The sequence below is a fragment of the Piliocolobus tephrosceles genome, chromosome 19, assembly GCF_002776525.5.
Source record: "Piliocolobus tephrosceles isolate RC106 chromosome 19, ASM277652v3, whole genome shotgun sequence".
NCBI lineage: Eukaryota > Metazoa > Chordata > Mammalia > Primates > Cercopithecidae > Piliocolobus > Piliocolobus tephrosceles.
The window spans coordinates 3,369,906-3,394,292 of record NC_045452.1 but is presented as its reverse complement, the minus strand read 5'-3'; the positions used below and the strand labels follow the sequence as shown (position 1 = coordinate 3,394,292).

General features: G+C 53.3%; 2 protein-coding genes across 11 annotated transcripts in view; one reads left to right on the top strand and one right to left on the bottom strand.

Moving 5' to 3' along the window:
- COMT (catechol-O-methyltransferase) overlaps positions 1 to 24,276 on the bottom strand; it is a 26,122-nt gene extending 1,846 nt beyond the window's left edge. Inside the window, exons 1-5 of one of the 4 annotated variants that reach the window (XM_023192622.2) lie at positions 24,003 to 24,276; positions 7,248 to 7,341; positions 5,719 to 6,004; positions 4,782 to 4,975; positions 4,261 to 4,392 (exon numbers count right to left, since the gene is read on the bottom strand). In XM_023192622.2, coding sequence (XP_023048390.1) covers positions 4,261 to 4,392; positions 4,782 to 4,975; positions 5,719 to 6,004 — 612 coding nt within the window. In that variant the 5' untranslated portion in view covers positions 7,248 to 7,341; positions 24,003 to 24,276. Of the gene's footprint in view, positions 1 to 4,260; positions 4,393 to 4,781; positions 4,976 to 5,718; positions 6,005 to 7,247; positions 7,343 to 14,873; positions 15,012 to 15,154; positions 15,305 to 24,002 lie in introns of those variants that run through there. The other 3 variants (XM_023192623.3, XM_023192624.1, XM_023192625.1) reach the window with 3 other exon arrangements.
- TXNRD2 (thioredoxin reductase 2) overlaps positions 23,923 to 24,387 on the top strand; it is a 66,951-nt gene continuing 66,486 nt past the window's right edge. For 4 of the 7 annotated variants that reach the window (XM_026449009.2, XM_023192616.2, XM_023192617.2 and 1 more), the window contains exon 1: positions 23,923 to 24,199. In XM_026449009.2, coding sequence (XP_026304794.1) covers positions 24,097 to 24,199 — 103 coding nt within the window. In that variant the 5' untranslated portion in view covers positions 23,923 to 24,096. The remainder of the gene's footprint in view (positions 24,200 to 24,387) is intronic. The other 3 variants (XM_023192620.2, XM_023192618.2, XM_023192619.2) reach the window with 2 other exon arrangements.

The window sequence follows — 24,387 nt, the reverse complement described above, 5'->3', positions numbered from 1 at the left end:
GATGGTCTCGATCTCCTGACCTCGTGATCCACCCGTCTCGGCCTCCCAAAGTGCTGGGATTACAGGCTTGAGCCACCGCGCCCGGCTCATGATGTGTTTTCATTTAGAAAAAAAGAAAAAGAATGTTCTAGCAATGTCAGCTGAAAAGACCTAGAACAAAGCGCCACCCAGGAGGAGGACAATGGCCTAGGCTCTGAGCAGGGCGGCTGCCTTCAGGCCCGGGCCAGGGAATACACAAGATGAGTGAGGGGCCTGGGCTCCTGGACTTCTCGGGTTGTGCCAGGGGACTCAGGAGCCCAATCTGGTCATCAGGGATACAGATGACGTCAGCAGACTGAAAGACACCAGACCACTGCAACTGCACGAGTTAAACAGGAATGAAGGAGGGAAGGGCAGAAAGGAGCATGGGTCACCTTTGGAGGCTGCCAGGGGCCCACTCCTTTACAAAACTGGTCAAGAGGGGAAGAAAGCAGCACCTGTCCTGCCTGTCCCCCGACACTGCAGCCTCCTACCAGCTACTCAGACCACCTGGAGAACTGGCTAAACATGCAGCAGCATCTGAGCAGCACTGAAAATCTAATGCCATGGAGAAGTGACAGTGTCAGAGGAGCAGGTGACACTATGCTGAGGTGGTCTTCAACTGTGCCTACCCTCCTTAGACTCTCCTCCCTTGAAGAGTTGGAGCCTCACAGAGGTTGCAGGGAGCCAAGATAGTGCAACTGCACTCCAGCCTGGGCGACAGAACGAAACTCTGTCTTGGAAAACAACGACGACGACAAAGTTGGAGCTACACCTGTACTCCTAGCACTCTGGGAGGCTGAGGCAAGAAGATCCCTTGAGGCCAGAAGTTTGAGACCAGTCTGGGCAACATAGGGAGACCCTATTTCTACAAAAAAAAATGTTACATTAGCCAGTGTAGTGGTGCATGCCTATAGTCCCAGCTACTCAGGAGGCTGAGGTGGGAGGATCACTTGAGCTCAGGAGTTCCAGGCTACAGTGAGCTATGATGGCATCACTGCACTCCAGCCTGGGCACAGCAAGGCCCTGTCTTTTTTTTTTTTTTTTTTTTTTTTTGAGATGGAGTCTCGCTCTGTCGCCCAGGCTGGAGTGCACTGGCCGGATCTCAGCTCACTGCAAGCTCCACCTCCCGGGTTTATGCCATTCTCCTGCCTCAGCCTCCCGAGTAGCTGGGACTACAGGCGCCTGCCACCTCGCCCGGCCAGGTTTTTGTACTTTTTAGTAGAGACAGGGTTTCACCGTGTTAGCCAGGATGGTCTTGATCTCCTGACCTTATGATCCGCCCGTCTCGGCCTCCCAAAGTGCTGCGATTACAGGCTTGAGCCACGGCGCCTGGCCTTTTTTTTTTTTTTTTTAAGGGGAACTCATTCTTGTTCCTTTGGGTGTGGGCTGGACTTGGTGACTATGGCAGCCCAGTGGAGAGGCCTCCTCAAAGCAGCCCTTGATTTTGAATTGCAACCTGCTCCTGAGCCCCTCACCCCCTATGCCTCCAATGCTCACAAAACCCACTGAGGGGATGGCTAGGCCCTCACAAGAGCCAGGCTGTCCCCCAACCCTCTACAAGGGGGCACAGGGCCCCAGCAGTGAGTGTGCAGATATGCATTTAACAAGGACACCCATTCCCAATTCATGACTTCCCACTTCATAAACTTTGCTTCTTTTGAGATAATTACCAGCTTTGCACAAGCAGCACTGAGAAAACTATTAGTTTCCTAGTTACTAAACTGCAATATTTGCTACTTTTCTATGAAGGCAGGCCCCTGTAATTATCACACACACCACAGCTGCTGAAACTCGGCCCCGGTAATGCAGGCCCAGCTGTGGGTGTCTTTCCTGCCCAAGTGAAGCCCGTCTGGCTGAGCGTCTGCTCTCTCCCATCAATACCGAATTGCCAGCATCATGCTCCTTTGTCAGGGGTGAGCCCCGCCAGCTACACTGTCCTGGCCTGCAGGTCTCCCTCCCACCCTCCCACTGCCCGCCCCCTTGGTCAATACAGGTCCTCCCTCCCCACGGCCAGGGTTCAGCGCCTCCTCGTGAGTTCAGGGCACTTGAAATGCCCTCCCCACAGCCCTCTCTTTCCACGCTCCACAAGGCTGACAGGGATCTTTCCAGACAATTTTTTTGTTTTTTTGTTGTTGTTGTTGCTGTTTTAAGAGCTGGAATAGGCCGGGCGCGGTGGCTCAAGCCTGTAATCCCAGCACTTTGGGAGGCCGAGACGGGCGGATCACGAGGTCAGGAGATCGAGACCATCCTGGCTAACACGGTGAAACCCCGTCTCTACTAAAAATACAAAAACTAGCCGGGCGAGGTGGCGGGCGCCTGTAGTCCCAGCTATTCCGGAGGCTGAAGCAGGAGAATGGCATAAACCCGGGAGGCAGAGCTTGCAGTGAGCTGAGATCCGGCCACTGCACTCCAGTCCGGGCGACAGAGCGAGACTCCGCCTCAAAAAAAAAAAAAAAAAAAAAAAAAAAGAGCTGGAATAAGGCCGGGCACGGTGGCTCACGTCTGTAATCCCAGCACTTTGGGGGGCCGAGGCAGGCGGATCACCTGAAGTTGGGAGTTCGAGACGAGCCTGACCAACGTGGAGAAACCCTGTCTCTACTAAAAATACAAAAAAATTGGCCGGGTGTAGCTACTCGGGAGGCTGAGGCAGGAGAATCACTTGAACGCAGGAGGGTTAGGTTGCGGTGAGCTGAGATTGTGCCATTGCACTCCAGCCTGGGCAAGAGCGAAACTGTCTCAAATAAAAAAAAAGCTGGACCCAGTTACCATCCCCATAACCTGTGGCAGTCACTGTAACTTCCAACTCCTTGGCTCAGGCAATCTTTCATCCTCAGCCTTCTGAGTAGCTCAAGACTACAGGGGCACACCACCACCACACCCAGCTAATTTTTTAAAGTATGTTTTGTAGCCAGGTGCAGTGGCTCATGCCTGTAATCCCCACACTTTGGGAGGCTGAGGCGGGCAGACCACGAAGTCAGGATATTGAGACCATCCTGGCCAACATAGTGAAACCCCGTCTCTACTAAAATACAAAAAATTAGCCGGGTGTGCGGCGTGTGCCTATAGTCCCAGTTACTCAGGAGGCTGAGGCAGGGTTGAACCCAAGAGGCAGAGGTTGCAGTAAGCGGAGATCGTGCCACTGCACTCCAGCCTGGTGACAAAGCAATACTTCATCTCTCATATATATATATATACACACACATAAACATATATTTTTCTTTTTTGCCCTGTTGCCCAGGCTGGTCTCGAACTCCTGGCCTCAAGCGCTCCTCCTGCCATAGCCTCCCAAAGTGCAGGGATTACGGGCATGAGCCCCTGAGCCCAGCTCCAGAAGACAGGTCTAACCCTCACCTACCCAAAGTCCTGTGTGCCCTGACTCCCACTGTTTTGGAACATTCTCTGCCCTTTCACACCTCAGGCTTCTGCTAGTGCTGGTTGCTTCCAATCCAGCAGCCCAGCGGCCCTACCTAGCCAGGCATGGGGGCTGTGCCCCTCATGCTCCTAGTCCTGCTGCTAACGGCAGTGTCCGGTTTCTGGGAGAGCTGCAGGTGAGCAGGTGGGGAGGCCGTGAGGGTGGGCATCCCAAGCCCAGTGGAGGATCACAGAGCCACTCAGTGTCGCTGACCACCAGAGAGGGATGGGGCAGTGTGTCATTGATGTGAGGCTCCTTAAGCATCAGTCTGTGAAGGGCCACCAGTGCCCCATGTCCCCCAGGGAAGCGAGGACAGCCCCACCTGCTACCAGGCCTCGCTAAGGAAACTCAGGGTCCTCATCAGTGGGGCTGGGTCGGGGGAATGTACAAGATGGGGCCTCGGGAGGAAGCTCTGCAGGAGACACGTGCTTTCTTTGCATGAGCACCGGCTGGCTTTGGGGAGAGCAGGCCAGCCCGGAGCGGCCCTTCCCCACCCCATCTCCTTGGTCCTGTGCCCTTTCTGCCCTGGTATCTGGTCTGGGGTGTGCACCCCACTTCTGCCACCCATTTTGTACCTGCACGGGAGGCTGGCTCCCCAGTTTCCAACAGGCCAAGCAGCCAGGCCCCTGGCCCGGCTCCCCACCCATCTCCACCCACCTCAGGGCCTCCTCAGTCCCCCCACACTCATGGACCTCAGGTGGTGCCTCCAGAGCAAGCTCTGTCTGCACAGGGCTCTGCTGGGGTGCCTGGCTCTTTGGAGAGGCTGAGGCTGACCGAATGGGCCCTGGGCAGCAGCTGGCACAGAGGCCATCCTGGTTGGGACTCACCTCCAGGAGAAGCGTGTCCGGCAGGTACCGCTCCTTCCAGTGGTCGAGGAAGACCATGTCCAGTGTGTCCACATCATACTTCTTCTTCAGCTGGGGGATGACGTCCTGGGACGCCCCAACCACAACGGTGACCTGGAACAGTGCCTGTCAGTGCTCACGCCCACACAGACAGGAGGCCGCCCCTATACACCCATACAACAGCGCCTGTCAGTGCCCACGCCCACACAGACAGGAGGCCGTCCACACACACCCATACAAGCATTCATCAGTTTTCTTTAGGGTTCTGGGGTGACATGGCCCCGCTGTGCCCCTGCCCCTCCTCGTGCCACCTTGGCCGTTTCCCCAGAGCTGTGAGACCACCCTCACCGAGCTGCTGGGGGGGTCCTTCCTCAGCCCCAGGGTGGGAGGCACTGAGGGGCCTGGTGATAGTGGGTTTTCAGTGAACGTGGTGTGAACCAGGCCCTCCCCGCCCACAGCCCTGGCCCTTCTTCCGGGTCTGACAGCGGGTGGAGCATGTGCACCTTGTCCTGCACGCCAGCGAAATCCACCATCTGTTGGGTGATGACGGCGCAGTCGGGGTTGATTTCGATGGTGAGCAGCCTCGCACCCGGTGACAGCAGGCGGGCCATGCGCACAGCTGAGTAGCCACAGTAGGCCCCCAGCTCCAGCAGCATGGAGGGCTGGTGCTCCTGAATCACAGCGTCCACGATCTTGCCTGTGCAAGGTAGGGGACGGGAGAGGTGAGCACAGGCGGAGGGGGGGGAATTTGGATCCCCAGGCACGGCCCCCTACCTCTCCCAAAAAGCAACAGCCTCTCCCAAATGCCTGGCCTCTGGCCCTCCTCTACCCACCCTCCCTACCTGCTGGAGGAGTCTTTTACCTACCTGGTGTCCCCAGCCCCATGGACCTGGTCCCCACTGTGAGCACCTTGGAGCTCCCATGGTCCCTTAGCCTCTATGCCCACGCTGGTTACTATCTGTTCCACTCTTCCTGGCTGGCCCCAGTGTGTCCTAACAGAGCTGCCCTATCTGAATCCCCGAACCAACTGTCCCCCTTGGGGCCCCGGGGCAGCACTAGTTGCCTGAGTAACTCCCTGAGTCTGGCAGCACATGCAGTGCCCCAGGCTGGAGTGGAAGCGGGGGCGGGCCCAGGAGAACCTGTCTGACTGGTTCCAAGGCAGGTCCCATGGTAGCCAGAGCAGAGTTCAAGGGGAACTGCACCACCGTCAGACCCTGTGTGGGGGCCTGTTGTCCTGGGGCGCAGGCAGCAGGGCCTGGAGGAATCATCAGGGACCCTGGCACCCTGGGACTCCAGAGGAACCCCCCAGCCCTATATGGGCATATCCCAGGGTTCCCAGCCCCCTGGAAACGGGGTGATAACAGCTTCTCCGGTAAGGGCTTTGATGCCTGATCCTGGGTCCCTGTCCCAGAGCTCAGCACCCGCCAGCCGGGACCCCACCTTTCTTGTCACCCACGTTCATGGCCCACTCCTTCTGCTGGCAGTAGGTGTCGATGGCCTCCAGCACGCTCTGTGCGTTCCCAGGCTCCGCATGCTGCAGCACGTGATGCAGGATGCGCTGCTCCTTGGTGTCACCCATGAGCAGGTTGCGGATGGGCTGCAGGACGAACTCGTTCCAGCCGATAAGGCACAGGCCCCAGCCCCAGCGCCTCAGGAGCAACAGCAGCACCACCAGCACCAGGCCCAGGAACACAGCGGCCAGCAGCAGAGGCGGGGCCTCCAGCATCTGCAGGGCGGGAGGGGAGGGGCGCCAGTGCTCTATGCTCTTCCTGCTGCACCCACATGCCCCTCAGCTTGAAGTGCCACCATCGCCCCCTTGTGTTCGCAGAGGGGCAAGGTTCAGAGAAGCCAGCCATGTGCCTCCGTTGCCTGACGTGTCAGCTCCAGGGAGCCAGCCTTCTCGTGTCCTCTGGTGTCCTCAGGCGGACAGAGCAGGTGTGTGCCTCTGGCAGTCCTGTGTGGAGCCTGCAGGGCACACTCCCTGGCCCTGGGCGCTTCCCCAGGCAGCTCAGGGATCCTCTAAAACCACACAGAATACAGAAGCAGATGTGGACCCAGGCTGCTGTCTCCCAGCTGGCTTAGAGGACACCCGGGGCAGGGAAGCCCCATGGCCCGGAGTGGAGGGTAGTGAGGGGTGGCCCAAAGAGAGGCTGTATGGTGCAGCCCCTCAGCCTCATGTGGTGAACCCATGCTGGTCATCCATGCTCTGGACGCCCCAGGGATTCGTGTGTCCCTTTCACTGAGTGTCCAAGTAAGGACACTGGCAGTCCCTAGGCCAGGAACACCAGGACAGACCCACTCACCACTCCCCTTGGGGACGGCAACATGTGGCATGTCCCAGATGAGAAAGGCCAGCCCTGCTGCCCACCACAGTGTACCTCGTGGGGCACAGTGAAATGGCAAGTGACCCCACTTGAAACCTGTTTGAAATCCTCCTGGTGTGACCCTCCAGGCAGGTAGCCTGGGAACCAGACAGACAGAAGCCTGGTGAGGGAACCCAGCAGGCAGAGAGCAGAGCACAGGAGGCCTGAGGCAGAAGCCCAGGAGTTCAGGTCACAGACCCTGAAATGGGAAGGACACAAGGAAACTTCCTCTAGGGTCCCTGTGGTCACTCACAGGTCTTTCTGGGATGGGGCCCTGGACTCCCAGTGGCATAGGAGGTCCCACTCTCTACTGGACACTCCGTTTTAGAAAGGCACACCCAGGCGAGGAGGCAGGCCCAGGGCTGCAGAGGGGACACCCCTGGAGGTCAGCCTCAGGGCACCAGAGGACAGAGCAGAAGAGAACAGGGAAGCAGAGGCTCCGCCCTAGGGGGAGGCCATGTGGACACCAGGCTTCCAGGGGATTTCACACCACGTGGCCTGTTTACACAGGCAGAGTGGACATGTGCTCAGCAGACCTGTGCAAATGCACCGGGCTGGAACCTGTACCCACCCTGGCACTACCCCGGCTTCCATTGGCCAACTCACCTTCAAAGCACCTCCGAGCAGGTTCCAGCCCACTGACTGCGGGAGGGGTCTGCGGTCTCTCTCTCTGAGCTCAGCAGCAAAGCAGATGTTATTTCTGTGGAAATCAGTTTTGCCTTTGGATAATCATCAACAGAAACCCTAACCTGGCGATGACCAAGGTCCAGATATCTGAGCCCCTTCTCCGGACAGGCCTAGCCTGGCCTGAACCTTCCCTAGCAGGGCGAAGGCAGTGCTTCGCCTTTCTGGCCTCAGAAGAGACAGCAGAAGGCCGCAGAGAGGCCAAGCGACATCCCTACTAGTGTCACCCAGCCAGAGACCCCAGGGGCAGTCTCCCGGTCCCTGTCCGCACTGCCCTGTGGGCACCTGCGCCTCGTGAACCACAGAAGGAGGGAACCACTTTGTTCAAGTTGTATTTCCCCCGAAGAATCTTTAGTAACTTGGAAATGTTGTGTAAGACCAAGGACTAGTTTACCAAGAACATACACAAACCAGTAAGAAAAAGATGATGAAACAGATGGGTCACAGTGGCCAATATGCGGCTCACAGGAAAAGGCCAAAGGCCAGAGCCCCAAGCGGGTGATGGAACCCAGTGCAGGGCTCAGTGCCAGCGGGGGTGCCCCTGTCCACAGCTGCAGGAGTGTGAATCGTGCCGCCTTCTGCTGCTACCCTGGGGAGGGGTCCCAGGCCTGCAGGGAAACCCATGGCTCACTATGTTTCCCTGTAGGGCAGGATGTGCCCTGTGGGAAAAAACAGGAGAATGGCGCTTCCCTAAGGACAGTGTCCTTATTCTGGCAGGAAGATGACAAGGAACCACGGTGGAGAGGGACCATGCAGACCTGAAGCCGCCAGAACTTTCCACCTTGCTCCTTTCTTCACAGTGGGGATTTCCTATGACACACCTTGTTGCTTTGTTTACTACTATTTATCTGCTATGGTTTATTTATCTATAATGACTACTACTGATATTTGTGTGGTCAGATAATGGACCATTTTGTTTACTCTCCATATTTAAAAAACAGTAAGTGTTAGAAATAAACACCCCAAATTAAAAGGGTTATTTTGCTGAAACAGCAAATTACTCGGTAGACCTTGGAGTCCCAAATTATAAATCCAAATCTGCATAATACTTGAATTGTGTAAGAATTTGGTTTTTGAATCTCTAATCTCTAGGTCCGTCTGTTCATAAATTTGCAAGCAGTGTCCCCTAGGGCCCAGTGGGAGGCAGCAGAGGGGAGGAGGCCACAGCAGGGAGGGGCCCTGAAGCCCTCTTCCTTTGCCTGGCAGGAGGGACCTGCCCACTCCACTCTGCAGGATGGGCCCAGCTGGTGTGAGGGGGCACCAAGTGCCTACCTGTCCCATCTGCCAGCGGCTCTGCGGCCAACTTGGCCCCATTGGCCAAGAGCCATGGGGGCTAGGGAAGTGCTCAAGGCCAAAGGCTCTGCGGCCAACTGGGCCCCAATGGCCAAGAGCCATGGGGGCTGGGGAAGCTGAAGACCAAAGGCTCAAAGGCCAACACGCCCAGGCCCCCATGCAGTGCCTGGGGGCCACAGTGCCCATGGCCATCTCACAAGGCCCTCCAGCGCGGGGATTCCCTTGTGAGTGTGAGGTACTGAAGCCCAGAGCAGGAGGACTGGCTGCCCCAGGCCACCCCACCTCCCAACGGCCTCTCCCAGGCTAACCACCTCCGCTCTGACCCAGCCTTGTGGGGCCTCCCAGCCCACCCTCCTCTCTGCTTAGCCCAGCTGGTGCAGTAGGGGAGGCCCCGCCCACTGGGCCGGGAGGGAGGCGGGACCACATCCAAGTGACTTTGGGACCACGCCCTCCCAGCCATGGAAGAGGGTGGGATCACGCCCACCTGGCCATCCAAGGGCTGACCCTGCGCTGTCACCGGCTGCTGCCCAGTTTCGCAGGACGAAAGAGCAGACAAGTGAGGAAACAGAGGGCGGGTCCTGAAAAGCCGAGAATCAGGCCTCCCTTTAAAGAAAGTCAGGTAGAAACCCACCCACGCCACTCAGAGCTGCTCGGATGTTCCCAGCGCTGGGATTTTGCCCGGTCAGCCCTCCATGGCGAAAAGGAACAGCTCCTTTAGTTTGGGGTCCCAGGACTCGGGAGTGGGCACGCCAGCTCAGTGTCCAACTTGGGACCCGTGTGATCCTATCACCCTATTTTGCGTGGTCTGGGGAGAGTCAAGAGTCCCCCTTGCCTTACAGAGAGGCAAGAAACAGTTTTGAATGCCCCTGTGGTGGGGCGGGGGTGCAGGCCGGAGGACCGAGGGGAATCCTCTCTACTTTTGTGTAAGTTTGAAATGAGCTTTTTTTTGTTTTGTTTTTTTGAGACAGGGTCTCACTCTGTTGCCCAGCCTGGAGTGCAGTGGCGTGATCACAGTTCACTACAGCCTCGACCTCCTGGGCTCAAGGGATCCTCCTGCCTCAGCACCCCCCAAGTAGCTGGGACGACAGATGTGCACCACCCCCTACAACCCATCTTTTTTTTTTTTTTTTTTTTTTGGTAGAGATGGGGTGGAGGGGGTTCTCGATATTTTGCCCAGGCTGGTCTCCTGAACTCAAGCGCTCCACCCCCTCTGCCTCCCAAACTGCCGGGATTACAGGCATGAGCCACCATGCCCAGCTGGCTTTTTTTTTTTTTTAAGGAAAATAACAAATGTTAGCAAGGATGTAATGAAATTGGAACCCTCTGGCATTGCTGGTGTGACTACTGTGGAAAACAGTTTGGTAGTTCTTCAAAAAGTTAAACATGTGGTCAGACCTGGTGGCTCACGACTGTAATTCCAGCACTTTGGGAGGTTGGGATGGGAGGATTGCTTGAGCCCAGGAGTTCCATACCAGTCTGGGCAACATGGCAAGACCCCATCTCTACAGAAAACTTAAAAATTAGCCAGGCATGGTGGTCTGCACCTGTAGTCCCAGATACTTGGGAGGCTGAGGCGGGAGGATCACCTGAGCCCAGGAGGTTGAGGCTGCAGTGAGCTGTGATCCTACCACTGCACTCCAGCCTGGGCAACAGAGCAAGACCCCGTCTCAAAAAAAAAAAAATTTAAACATGCTATGTACCCACAAATATTAAAAAATTCTTAAAAACCCACAAAAAATAAAAATAAAAAAAAGTTAAACACAGAACTACCATATGACCCAGCAATGCTGGTGTGGTGGCTCACACCTGTAATCCCAGCACTTTAGGAGGCTGAGGTGGGCAGATCACAAGGTCAGGATTTCGAGATCAGCCCGGCCAATACGGTGAAACCCCGTCTCTACTAAAAATACAAAAATTAGCCGGGCGTGGTGGTGAGCGCCTGTTAGTCCCAGCTACTCAGGAGGCTAAGGCAGGAGAATAGCTTGAACCCAGGAGGTAGAGGTTGCAGGGAGCCGAGATTGCGCCACTGCACTCCAGCCTGGGTAACAGAGCAAGATCAAAAAAAAAGAGAGAACAAGACCATCCTGGCCAACATGGTGAAACCCTCTTTCTACTAAAAATACAAAAATCAGCTGGGCGTGGTGGCGTGTGCCTGTAGTCCCAGTTACTTGGGAGGCTGAGGCAGGAGAATCACTTGAACCCAGGAGGCAGTTGCAGTGAGCTGAGATTGCACCACTGTACTCCAGCCTGGGTGTCAGAGTGAGACTCCATCTCAAAAAAAAAAAAAAAAAAAAAAAAAAGCTAGAAACTGACTTTGTTCCCTTTGTAAAGATCTGGGGTCCATCAGTTTTGCTCATTCTGCTATCACCTCTGTCTGAAGAGTAACTGACACTTTGGTCTCTATTCACCCACATCTTCCTGCTCAGGAAGGTGTCTTTCTCCTCCTCTGGGGAGGAGAAAGACAGCTACCAGGGGCCACGGAGAGAAAGACTGGGCTGCACAGCAAGCTCAGGAGACTTTGGGTTGTGCCCTGAAACGGCTGTGCATCCTCCATTCTCCATAGGGGGCCAACACGCGGCTGCAGCGATCCCCAGAAAGACCACTGGCCATTTGGGCAACACTGTCCTCTCTATTCCAGAACACAGAACCAATGCTAACAACCCCCTGCACACTGAGAGTCCCTGTGGCTTGGACATGCCTCATTCTGCCCTCACAGAGCTGGTGGCCCAGTTGGGGAGACACATAGAGCCACAGGCGTGATGACAAACAGGATACAGATGGCAGGAAGAAGGCCAGTTCTTAGCATTTACACACAGGGGCAGCCCTGCTCTGCATACAGGTCCCCCATGGAGGCTGCAGAGGGCCCTGCCTGAGACTTGCTCAACAGGGCTGGAAACCTCCCAGCAAAGGCCGGAGCTGCTGCAAGCAGCCCTGCCCTTCGGGGCTGATCCGTTGTGATAAAGGGGGACCAGGATTCTGGCAGGGGATTTGACTGCGATCCAGTAATCCAGGGAGAGCCAGTACAGGTGCTTAAAGACAAGCCGGGCAGCACCAAGTAGGCCACATGCTTGGGCAGGGTCTGTGGACAGGCTGAGAGGACACCTGGAGGCCGGCCTGGGAGATCCCACAGGCTGCAGCCTGGCCTCACGCTCATCTGTGGACCCAGGGGCTGGCCACTCATCTCCATCCAGCCTCTGGGAATCTAAAGTAATGACCAGAAGTTTAATGGCCACAAAATACCCATCGAACCAGGCATGGTGGCGTGCCTGTAGCTGCAGCTACTCAGGAGGCTGAAGTGGGAGGATTGTTTGGGCCCAGGAGTTGGAGGCTGCAGTGAGCTGTGATTGCACCACGGCACTCCAGCCTGGGCAACAGAGACACTGTCTCTAAAACAACACTACCACCATCTACCAACACCACAACACAAACGCCATCAAATCCAGATGGGGCCTGGCCTCTCTCTGGCAGCACTCTGGGAGTGTCCCCCTCCTGCTACTGTCTCATACCCCGCACTACAAGAATCTGTCATTTCTCCAACCTGCAGAGAGGAAGGAGGCAGAGGACTAACCTCTCACCCCATGACACCTGAGAAGAGGTGAGACAGCGCACCTGCGCTGGGCACCCTGTGAGGGGCCTACCTGCTATTTCTGTAAATGAAGCTTTATCAGAACGCACAATCAACCAGGCGCGGTGGCTCACGTCTGTAATCCCAGCACTTTGGGAGGCTGAGGTGGGGGGATCACCTGAGGTCAGGAGTTCAAGAATAGCCTGACCAACATGGTGAAACCCCAGTCTCTACTAAAACTACCAAATTAGCCGGGCATGGTGGTGCATGCCTGTAATCCCAGCTAGTTGGGAGGCTGAGGCAGGAGAATCGCTTGAACTCGGGAGGTGGAGGTTGCAGTGAGCTGAGATCGCGCCATTACACTCCAGCCTGGGCGATAAGAGGGGGACTGCGTCTCAAAACAAAACAAAACAAAAAACGCACAATTGCACACACATTGTCCGTGGCTGCTCTCACTCGACCATGGCAGAGGTGAGCAGTTGCAACAAAGACTGCACCCTATATGGGGAAACGGGCTGGTGTGGAAGGGAAGGGGTCAGAATGGAAAGTCAGAGGGCCAAGCAGAGGACAGACTCCGGTAGCCTCCCCTGCCTGCTGGTATCCTCAGTGGGGCCAGGCCCCCAGGCTCAGGGGAAGGCTTTTTTTTTTTTTTTTTTTGACTCAATACCTAAGAGCTAAAGGGAAGGCTTTCACACGGGCTGCACACCTGCTTCAAGCCAGGTGCTGCAGGGACCACGGTGACTTTGTCTTTACAGACACACCAAGAGGCAGATGCAAGGGCTGGGCTGAGAGAGGCAAGAGGCTGCACTGCACCAGCAGATCCACAGCCCCAGGTGGCCAGCTCGGCCGTCCCTGCCTGTGGGGCCCCTCTACTCCTTTACTGTGGCCCCACCGGGGCCCCCTCCCCTCCCTTCCACGGGCCAGACCTGCATGGTGGTCACACATTCGCTTTATCCTTCAAGGGGGTTCTCCCAGTCACGTTGGATTCTGCTTTGGCACCTGCTTGGAGGCCCCCTGCAGGTCAACGTGCTCATGCGGCAGGTGCTCAGCGTCCCGGCTCCCAGCCGAGGGCAGGCCTGGGGCAAGAGTATAGGCTGGCTCGGCTCAGTGTGGAGGGGACAGAAAGGACAGGGATGCCTTTAGGGAGGGACAGAAAGGACCTGGGCATGCCTAGTGGAGTGACATGCCAGCCTGGCCAACATGGTAAAACCCCGCCTCTACTAAAAATTAAAAAATGAGCCAGGCGTGGTGGCGGGCGCCTGTAGTCCCAGCTACTCAGGAGGCTGAGGCAGGAGAATGGTGTGAACCCGGGAGGCGGAGTGTGCAGTGAGCTGAGGTCACGCCACTGCACTGCAGCCTGGGCGACAGAGAGAGACACCGTCTCAAAAAAACAGCAACAAAAAAACAAAGCCTGGGCACCAGGACCAGGCTCTAGGCCAGGCCTGTGTCTAGACCGCACTGGATGTGAGTGCAATCTGACCTCTTCATTGCTCTCCTCAAGGCTGGGTGGCAGCCCCACCCCCAGCACTCAGGCCATGAGGTCTGAGGCCCACCATGGCAGCAGCCTGGACAAAGACTCCTCCATCACACTCTGGCCAGGCTCCTCTGAGCACATTTCTTAGCTGAGCCTCACCTTGGCCTATCAGTCCTTGAACAAACACTAACAAAGCTGCTGCTGCTTCATTTTTAAATTAATTAATTAATTTATTTATTTGAGATGGACTGTGTCACCCAGACTGGAGTGCAGTGGCGCGATCTCGGCTCACTGCAACCTCTGCCTCCTAGGTTCAAGCGATTCTCCTGCCTCAGCCTCCTGAGTAGCTGGGATTACAGGCTTACACCACTATGCCCAGCTAATTTTTGTATTTTTAGTAGAGACAAGGTTTCACCATGTTGGTCAGACTGCTCTCGAACTCCTGACCTTGTGATCGGCCTCCCAAAGTTCTGGGATTACAGGAGGAAGCCACCGCGCCTGGCCTTTTTTTTTTTTTTTTGTTTTAGAAAAAGACAGAGTCTCGCTCTGTCGCCCAGGCTGGAGTGCAGTGGCATGATCACCTCTGCCGCCCAGGCTGGAGTGCAGTGGTGCAATCAGCTTGCTGCAACCTTGAACTCTTGGGCTCCAGCAGTCCTCCCACTTCAGCCTCCTGAGTAACTGGGACTACACCGGGGCATGCCACAGTGCCTGGCTAATTTAAAAAAACTATTTTTGTAGAGACAGCGTCTTGCTACGTTGCCCAGGCTGGTCTTAAACTCCTGGCCTCAAGTGATTCTCCAGCCTCAGCCTCCCAAAGTGCTGGGATTACAGGTGTGAGCCATACTGCACATGGCTTCTAACAGCTCAAGGCCACATTCCTAAAATGATCCCAGCCCCCTTCAAAGTGCTTGCCTGAGAAACTCGCGGCTACCAAGAGAATTTTCTGTGTGTTCCAGCCAACACCTGAAGATGGGGCCCCTGTCTCCCAGTCTCTGTGGGATTGGGGGCCTGACTTCAGTAAGCCCCCGTGGCAAACCCAGATCGGTTTCCCAAGGCTAACCCTCCCTTCCTGCTTTTGGTAATTTTCCTTTTTCCTCACTCCTGAGTCCCTGCTGTTCTTCCTCCCCACTCCCCACTTCTTTGTACAAATCGGAGGGGAGCTCGGCTCTCTCCCCTCCTGTCACTGGTCACCAAATATTATAATTTCTGTCCTTACCACTTTAATGTCTGGCTGTGTTTCTCTGTGATCAGGGGTCAGGACTTGGATCTGGATGGGAACCACCATCCAGCGGACCCTCGGATACAACAACCGGAGCCTGCATCTATCCGTGTTATCTCCACTCTGCCTGCTCATGCAGGAGTCACATGGATTGACTTGTGACCCAATGCTCCGGAAGAACATCGGATGCAGCAGTGAGGACAAGACATTGCTTCTTATGATTCTGAGTAAGGCTCTGAGGTGCCGAGAGTCCCAGGCTTCTTCTGAACGGTACCTACCTCCTGGGCTGGAAGTTCTTCTTCCTGGCGCCTCGTTCCTGGAGGGGAATCACTCCTGACTCCTGGTGGAGCTATCTTGCTGCTCTGTTCTGTGTTCCTGCTCCTTCCGTGGGAGCTTCTTACTGGAGCCTTGCTGATCACGCCCTCTGCACTACTTTGATCAGCATATGAAAACAAAACTGCTAAGAACAAGCAAGCCTCTGTCTGCTTCCTTCCTTGTTGATGTGACTTTACCAAGGATAATTTGGAAGTCAGTGGCTCCTTTGGGATACCTGAGATCTCCCCAAACTAGCTCCTCTCAGGCCTCTCCCTTCTGATCACCTCCACACCCCCCTACTTTCTCTTGAAGGAGACACCCCCTTCAAGTCTGGCCTCCTCCACCCCTCGGCCCCGCTGCAGGCCTCTCTCTTCCCCTCCGGCCCCTCAACTCCCCATGGTCCGGAACTTCAGGCTTCCTGCTCCATCAGGGGCTCGCAGGGCCTCAGGGACCCACAAAAGCAACCAGCTGAGCTCATGGAAACATGCAGTCAGTCATCCAGCAGGGCAAAACAAGTCGTAAAGGTCATATCCACAAATACAGGTAGAAAGTCTTCCCCTCACACTGAGCAAGTGTCCCTTAATTTGCCCAATTTGCCAGAAACGTAGTTCGGATAAACATATAAAACAGGGCTGGGTGGTGGCTCACACCTGTAATCCCAGCACTTTGGGAGGCCAAGGTAGGTAGATCACTTGAGGCTAGGAGTTCAAGACCAGCCTGGGCAGCATAGCAAGACCCTGTCTCTACAAAAAAAAAAAAAAAAAGAAAAAGAAAAAAAAAGAAAAAATATATAAAATAGAGTAAAAAAAAAAGTGAGAACTAGCTCTTATATAAACTAGTGAGTTGTGTTTTGTTAACTGCATTTGATAATATATTGGCCTAAAAAGGCTCCCAAGATCTTTTCAGTAACTTTCAACCTCAGAGTCATACTAACTGAAGTTACGTAACAGACATTCATTGAATATCTAAATAATACCTGAACAGGAGAAAGTGCTGAAACATTCATTATTAAGCATAACTTTTTGTACTTTTTGGCTTCTTTATGCAAAATGGTACATTTTAAGCAATGGTACAGGCTGGCTAAATGTATTCTGGCCTGTTAGTAAACATGTTCTTGGCACTTTTGCACTATAAAAAGGAGATTATAAGACGGTATATTCCATAAAATGTGCTAATAAACTGCTAAATGACAGACAATTTCGAATTGTCTTCTTCCTGCTTTTCTCTGTAAAATATAAGTTATGGCCAGGCGTGGTGACTCATGCCTGTAATCCCAGTGCTTTGGGAGACTGAGGTTGGAGAATTACTTGAGCCTGGGAGTTCAAGGGTGCAGTGAGTCCTGGGCAACACAGCAAGACTGTCTCTTTAAAAAAAAAAAAAAAATACCGTTTACTAATGGTTAAAAATTATAATCAATGTATGAAAACAAAACTCCTAGAAACAGTAAGAATGAGGGAAACAATTTTGTATACAAAGTATGGGAGGAAAATAGGATATGTTTTTATATGAAAAGTATGCAAAGAATGTAGAGTGTTTTTGTTAAAGAAAGGGATGTAATTTTGTCCTGAAGTAAAATTACAAAAAGAGGAAAAATATAGGACAAAGCGTGAATGGCCCAGGAATTCGAGACAAGCCTGGGTAACTGGTAAAACCCTGTTTCTGTTAAAAAAAAACAAAACACAAAAATTATTAGCCTGGTGTGGTGGTACATGCCTGTAGTACCAGCTACTTGGGAGGCTGAGGCAGCAGGATCGCTGGAGCCCAGGAAGTCGAGGCTACAGTGAACTGAGATCTCACCACTGCACTCCATCCTGGGTGACAGACTGAGATCCTGTCTCAAAACAAAACCAAACGTGAATGGATACAGAAAGTTATCCCTATGTTTCCCAGGCTGGTCTTGAACTCCTGGCCTCAAGAAAGTCTGCAGAAAAGAATTGTCATGTTTATGAGGTCAAAGCTGGCTAGAATTGATCTCATAATCATTGAATGTATTTATGTATAAAGTTTCTTTAAATTTTTTTTTTTTTTTTTTTTGAGACAGAGTCTCGCTCTGTTACCCAGGCTGGAGTACAGTGGTGTGATCTGGGCTCACTGCAACCTCTGCCTCCCAGGCTTAAGCAATTCTCCTGTCTCAGCCTCCCAAGTAGCTGGGACCACAAGCACACGTTACCACACCCAACTAATTTTTGTATTTTTAGTAGAGATGGGGTTTTGCCACGTTGGCCAGCCTGGTCTTAAACTCCTGATCTCAGGGGATCTGCCCTCCCAAAATGCTAGGATTATAGGCATGAGCCGCCGCACCGGGCCTAAATTTTTTTCAGTGACAGAGTCTCACTCTGTTACCGAGACTGGAGTGCAGTGGTACAATTACAGCTCACTGCAGCCTTGAACTCCTGGGTTCCAGTGATCCTCCTGCCTCAGTCTTCAGGGTACATGAGACTACAGACATGTACCACCATGCCCAGCTAATTTTTCATTTTTTTTTTTTTGTAGAGACAGGGCCTCAGCATGTTTCTCAGGCTGGTCTCAAACTCCTGGGCTCAGGCAATCCTCCCTCTTCGGACTCCCAAAGTGTTGGGATTATAGGCGTGAGCCACTGTATGTGGCCTATGACATTGTCTTGATCACAAACTGACTTGAAATTTCCTGGAGGGCCCCTGAAAGACCTCAGAGGATCTGTCCTGTGACCTTGTAAGAGAGATGTTAAACTAACTAGGTTTATTTCAATGGCAAATTTTGTGGGCAGCAAGCCACCCAGGTGCCGAGGCAAGAGACCAAGAGGACAAGCTCTTCCAGTATAATAAAGAAAATATATCAAATAAGAATAGTTCCACTAGATACAGATTATAGATATGATTATATATGAATATCATTAATCATTAGTTTGTAGCAATTACTCTTTATTCCAATATTATAATAATCCTCGCTCTACAATCATAACCTAGGAGAAACCAAGCCATACAGTGATAGGAGCTGAAGGGACACAGTGAGAAGTGACCAGAAGACAAGTGTGAGCCTTCTGCTATGCCCGACAGGGCCACTAGAGGGCTCCTTGGTCTAGTAGTAACCTCAGCGCCTGGGAAGACGCTGGTTTAGCAGACCTTGGTCTAGTAACCAGACCTTGGTCTAGCGGTAGCGTCAGTGCCTAGAAAAAGCACCCCTTACTTAGCAGACCGGGAAAGGGGTCTCCCTTTCCCCAGGGGAGATAGAGAAGACTGTACTCCACCATCTCTTGTGGAGGGTCTGACATCAGTCAGGCCCGCCCCCAGTTATCCGGAGGCCTAACCGTCTCCCTGTGATGCTGTGCTTCAGCGGTCACGCTCCCGGTCCGCCTTCATGTTCCATCCCGTACACTTGGCTACGCCTTCTAAATAGCAGTAACAAAATTAGTGAAAGTACTAAAAGTCTCTGAAATACAGAAATAATGGCGTAAGCTGTCTCCTCTCTCTCTCTGCCTCGGCTGCCAAACAGGGAAAGGCCCCCTGTCCAGTGGACACGTGACCCACGTGACCTTACCTATCATTGCAGATGGCTCACACTCCTTACCCTACCCCCTTGCCTTGTATCCAATAAATAACAGCACAGCCTGGCATTCGGGGCCACTACTGGTCTCTGCACCTTGGTGTTAGTGGTCCCTGGGCCCAGCTGTCTTTTCTTCTCTTTGTCTTGTGTATTTATTTCTACGATCTCTCATCTCTGCACACAGGGAGAAAAACCCACAGACCCTGTAGGGCTGGTCCCTACATAATTTCATGCAACGTGCTGTCAAATAAAAAATGCTATTTAGGGCCAGGCACGGTGGCTCACGCCTGTAATCCCAACACTTTGGGAGGCAGAGGTGGGTTGATCATCTGAGGTGAGGAGTTCAAAACCAGCCTGGCCAACATGGTGAAACCCCGTCTCTACTAAAAATACAAAAATTAGCCTGGTGTGGTGGTGGGCACCTGTAGTCCCAGCTACTCGGGAGGCTGAGGCAGGATAATTGCTTGAACCAGGGAGGCAGAGGTTGCAGTGAGCTGAGATCATGTACTCCAGCCTGGGTGACAAGAGCAAAACTCTGTCCAAAAAAAAAAAATAATAATAATAATGCTTTTTAGGCCTTGTTAGAAGTTAACACAGCAGGCTGGTGTGGTGGCTCATGCATGTAATCCCAGCACTTTGGGAGGCCAAGGTGGGTGGATCACAAGGTCAGGAGATCGAGACCATCCTGGCTAACACAGTGAAACCCCGTCTCTACTAAAAATACAAAAAATTAGACAGGCGTGGTGGTGGGCACCTATTTCCCAGCTACTCAGGAGGCTGAGGCGGGAGAATGGTGTGAACATGGGAGGCGGAGCTTGCAGTGAGCCGAGATCCGGCCACTGCACTCCAGCCTGGAGGACAGAGCGAGACTCCACCTCGAAAAAAAAAGAAACCTTTCCCTTTTCTCTTAACCGGTCAATGACTCGTAATATTATAGTAAATGATACTTCTCTAAACAAAATTGAAGCAATTATCTTTTTCTTCAAGCCTGATCCCTCCAAAAATCAGAAACTATTATTGAGTATTCCTATTTTCATGGCAATATACTTATCGCATAACTTCAATAAGAATCTATTCTCCTTGTGACAGGACACAATTGGAAACACTGGCTATATTACCAAGGCTTGGACTGGAATGTCCTGTTTGAGAATGATGTACATAGAATCAGGTATGACCAGATGGCTTTCAGGTTGACTTTGTGGAGCCATTGCTTGCAAAGAGCTCTTGAAAAATCTGGCCTGGTATCTGGCTTAAGGGGTTTCTTGGTCTTACATGTGAGTAAGGAAAGTCTCTTCCAAATATCCCAAGGTTCCGAGGCCCAGGAACCTTGGGATATTTCAGGGACCTCAAGAAGAGAGGAATTCACCCAAATCTATAGGCACTGCAGATGAAGTCTGGTTGGAAGTTCTTGGCTTGGCTTCCTAACCTCAAAAGGCTTTTAAAAGCTCAATCTAAGATTCCCTATTAAAAGTTTCAGCAAACTTAAAAAGGCCTGTGTGGTCAATTACCATTCGTGCTGCATTTATGTAAATAATCAGGCCAAATTTAATGAGACCAGAATTACTTGGTAAATAACAATAATCTTACTTTGATTATCTTCAATCAAAAAGGGAAGTAAAGAGAAATGCTATGCTTCAGTGGAGAAATATAACACCCTCTTGGGAGTTATCAGATCTTAGTCTAGTTCACTCTTTGAGGTGTTTTTTTTTTTTTTTTTTTTTTTTGAGACGGTGTCTCACTCTGTCGCCCAGGCTGGAGTGCAGTGGCGTGATCTCGGCTCCTTGCAAGCTCTGCCTCCTGGGTTCACACCATTCTACTGCCTCAGCCTCCCGAGTAGCTGGGACTACAGGTGCCTGCCACCACACCCGGCTAATTTTTTGTATTTTTAGTAGAGACGGGGTTTCACCGTGTTAGGCAGGATGGTCTCCATCTCCTGACCTTGTGATGCACCTGCCTTGGCCTCCCAAGTGCTGGGATTACAGGTGTGAGCCACCACACTCAGCCTAATTTTTTTTGAGATGGAGTTTCGCTTTTGTTGCCCAGGCTAGAGTGTAGTGGTGCGATCTTGGCTTACTGCAGCCCCCCCAACCTCCCAGGTTCAAGCGATTCTCCTTTCAGCCTCCTAAGTAGCTGCGATTACAGGTATGCACCACCATGCCCGGTTAATGTTTTGTAATTTTAGTAGAGACAGGGTTTTGCCATGTTGGCCAGGCTGGTCTTGAACTCCTGGACTCAGCTGATTTGCCCACCTCGGCCTCCCAAAGTGCTTGGGATTACAGGCATGAGCCACAGAGCCTATCCTTGAGGTTTTGTGATCTGCCTGTCTCTTGGACTGTCACTGCCTTCCTACACGCCAGCCCTTACCAAATCCTCCCATCTACTTCCCTCCAGTATCTGGCTACCTGCCACTCTCTCCAGACTGACATTTCCAATTTGTCTCCTCGCTGACTTGGTGTCACTAAGAACTCAAATCCCCACTGGGACTCAGGTGGTCTTGTAGCTGCCCTTTGCCCCCAGGATCTGAAAAAAAAGCCCTGCAGATTGAAGCCAGAATACTTGATATAAACTTGAAAGAACTCAGCACCACAACAGATTATCCACGGGCAGCTTTTGGTCTGGAGCCGCTGCCACACAGACCGACCAGGAAGACCTCCCTCCAGCTCCTGCATGCCCCATGTTCTCTCCGGAAAGTAACCACAACTGGGATACCGATGCCTATGCCATCATCACAAACTTCACACCACACCCCAGGAAATCCCTGAGTGCCCCTGCTGGCCTTGTTAGGGCCCAAGGGCCGGAAACCTCAACTGCTGCCCTGCAGGCTCAAAAACTGGGTTTATCGACAGCTTCAACCATTCATCTTTGTTTTTCTTTCTTTCTTGTTTTTTTTCTTAAGATAGGGCCTCTCTCTGTTGCTCAGGCTGGAGTATACAGGCAAGATCACGGTTCATGGCAGCCTCCACCTCCCAGACTCAAAACGATCTTCTCACCTCAGCCTCCCAAGTAGCTGGAACTAAAGGCCCATCCCACCACGCTGGGCTAACTTTTTGATTTTTTATAGAGATGGGGTCTTTATGTTGCCCAGGCTGGTTTCAAACTCCCGGCCTCAAATGATCCTCCTCGGCCTCCAAAAGTGCTGGGATTACAGACATGAGCCACCGTGCCCAGCCTGCTACTATTTTTGTTTCCTCATTAAATGCCTGACTGCTTGCATCATCCAGCAAAAATTCTTTGCTACCAAGTCTCAACAGATGGTCCCGCTGGTACTTTATGAACACAACACAGAACAGAAAATGGAGGGTGTCAGGCTTCTGAGCCCAAGCTAAGCCATCACATCCCCAGTGACTTGCATGTATACATCCAGGTGGCCTGAAGAAACTGAAGATCCACGGAAGTGAAAATAGCTTAACTGATGACATTCCATCATTGTGATTTGTTTCCGCCACACCCTAACAGATCAATGTAGTTTGTAATCTCCCCCATCCTAAAAAAGGTTCTTTATAATCTCCTCCACCCTTAAGAAGTTTCTTTATAATTCTCCCCACCCTTGAGAATATACTTTGTGAGATCTACCCCTGCCCCCGAAGCACTGCTCTTAACCTCACCGCCTATCCCAAAACCTATAAGAACCAATGATATCCCACCACCCTTTGCTGACTCCTTTTTTGGACTCAGCCCGCCGGCACCCAGGTGAAATAAACAGCCATGTTGCTCACACAAAGCCTATTTGGTGATCTCCTCACACGGACATGTGAAACAGAGAGGTACTGTTGAGAGGAAAGAAGTATGTCTCTGCCCTTCTTGCACAGGAGGGGTACTGACAAGACCCTCCCTCCCCACACTCCAGCCAGGCTCTTTGGGGTCCCCTTCTCCACTGGGCCTCGCCCTGGCCTATCTAGACTGGAACGAACACTAACAAAAACAGCTCAAGGCCACATTCCCAGAACGATCCTAGCCCCCTTTAAAAGTGCCTGGTTTTAAAGAAGCCTTGAGAAGCTCAAGGCTGCCACAAGAATTTCCTGTGTGTTCCAGCCAACACCTGAGGAAGGGGCCCCTGTCTCCCAGTCTGTGGGAGGTTGGGGGCCTGACTTCGGTAAGCCCCAGTGGCAAACCCAGATCAGTTGGTTCCACAGGGGCTAACCCTTCCTTCCCAGTTTTGGTGATTTTCTGTTTCCCTAACTCTACTGAGTCCCCACCCCTTCCCACTCCCTCACTGTCCCTTTAAACTCCAGGCACCTCTAGTCAAATCAGCATGGAGCCAGCTTTTTCTCATGTTGTCAGTAGTTACCAAGTAAAAGCTGTTTTTCCTCCATTAACTGGTATCTCACTGGGCTCTGCAGGGCAGCTCCTATGGTCCCTCAGGCTTGGGGGGTCACTTTAAACAATAAACAGCAACAGGACACAAAAAATCCCCGGGTGGAAAAATCCAAAAAGCAGGTCTGTTAGCAAGGCAGGCCCAGAGTGACTTCCCCTTTCCCTACCATTCCCACGTGGTCCTGCGCACCACACAGCCCCCTACCCTGGGGAGTCCTGGGCCCCTTCCTGGTGCAGCAGCCATTCTCTGGCAGGGAAAGGCCCTGGGGTACCCCAAGGCCTCCAACAGGGAACTTGTTGGAGAGGTCACCAAGGCCCTCTGAGTCTGGGGCTCCTCAGACCCTCCCCTAGGCCCCCTGCAACTCTCCAGCTCTAAGAGTCTGATCCCAGCCCAAGGACCAAGTGGGACCCTCCCCTGTGACTCTGCCACACCCTCACCAGGTCAAGCCCTACTCCAGGGATAGGCTTATCCTCCTGGTCTGGACCCCCAACCCAGTCTTGAAGCAGGATCTCCCAGGGCTATCTGGAGCCCCTCATCCCAGCACAGATCTTCAACCTCAGCCTTCCACAAGGAGTCTGGGGATCCCACCCCGGTCCAAAGATCCCCACCCAAGGTCCGAATTCCCCACCCTCATCCGGAGCTCCTCAACATAGGTTCGGAGACCCCCACCATAGGTCGGATCCCTTCACCGAGGTCCGAATTCTTCACTCCCCATCCAGGGCTCCCCACCCCAAGTCAGATCCCTCACCCCCGGTCCGGAGACCCTCACCGAAAGTCAGATCCCTTTACAGAGCTTCGAATGCCCCAGTCCCCATCCACATCCCCCACCCCAAGTCCGGAGACCCCCACCCAAAGTCAGATCCCTTCACAGCGGTCCGAATTCCCCACACCCTATCCCAATGTTCCACCCTAGGTCTGAAGGCCCCCGCCCCGAATCCTGTCCCGTTCGGCCGGGTTCTGGCCGGCGCTCTCACCTCTACCGCGGCGGCGCGCCCGGGACTTGACCCGCCCCGGTCCGGCGCAGGCAGCGCGGCGGGCAGCCCCAGCCGCCCGAGAAGCCCCGCGAGGATGGCGGCGATGGCGGTGGCGCTGCGGGGATTAGGAGGGCGCTTCCGGTGGCGGACGCAGGCCGTGGCGGGCGGGGTGCGGGTCGCGGCGCGGGGCGCGGCAGGTAGGATGGGGTCGGGGCGTCCCCGTGGTAGGTGTCCGCGCGGCCGGAGTGTCCTCGTGAGGGTGTCCGCGCGGCGGTGGCCCGGTGGGGGTGCCCACGCGAGGGTGTCCATACACCGGCCTCTTGGTCTAGTCTTGCTCAGGAGTTCGGGCTGCTTCTAGCCACAGGCAGCCCCCTTCCCAGATGGG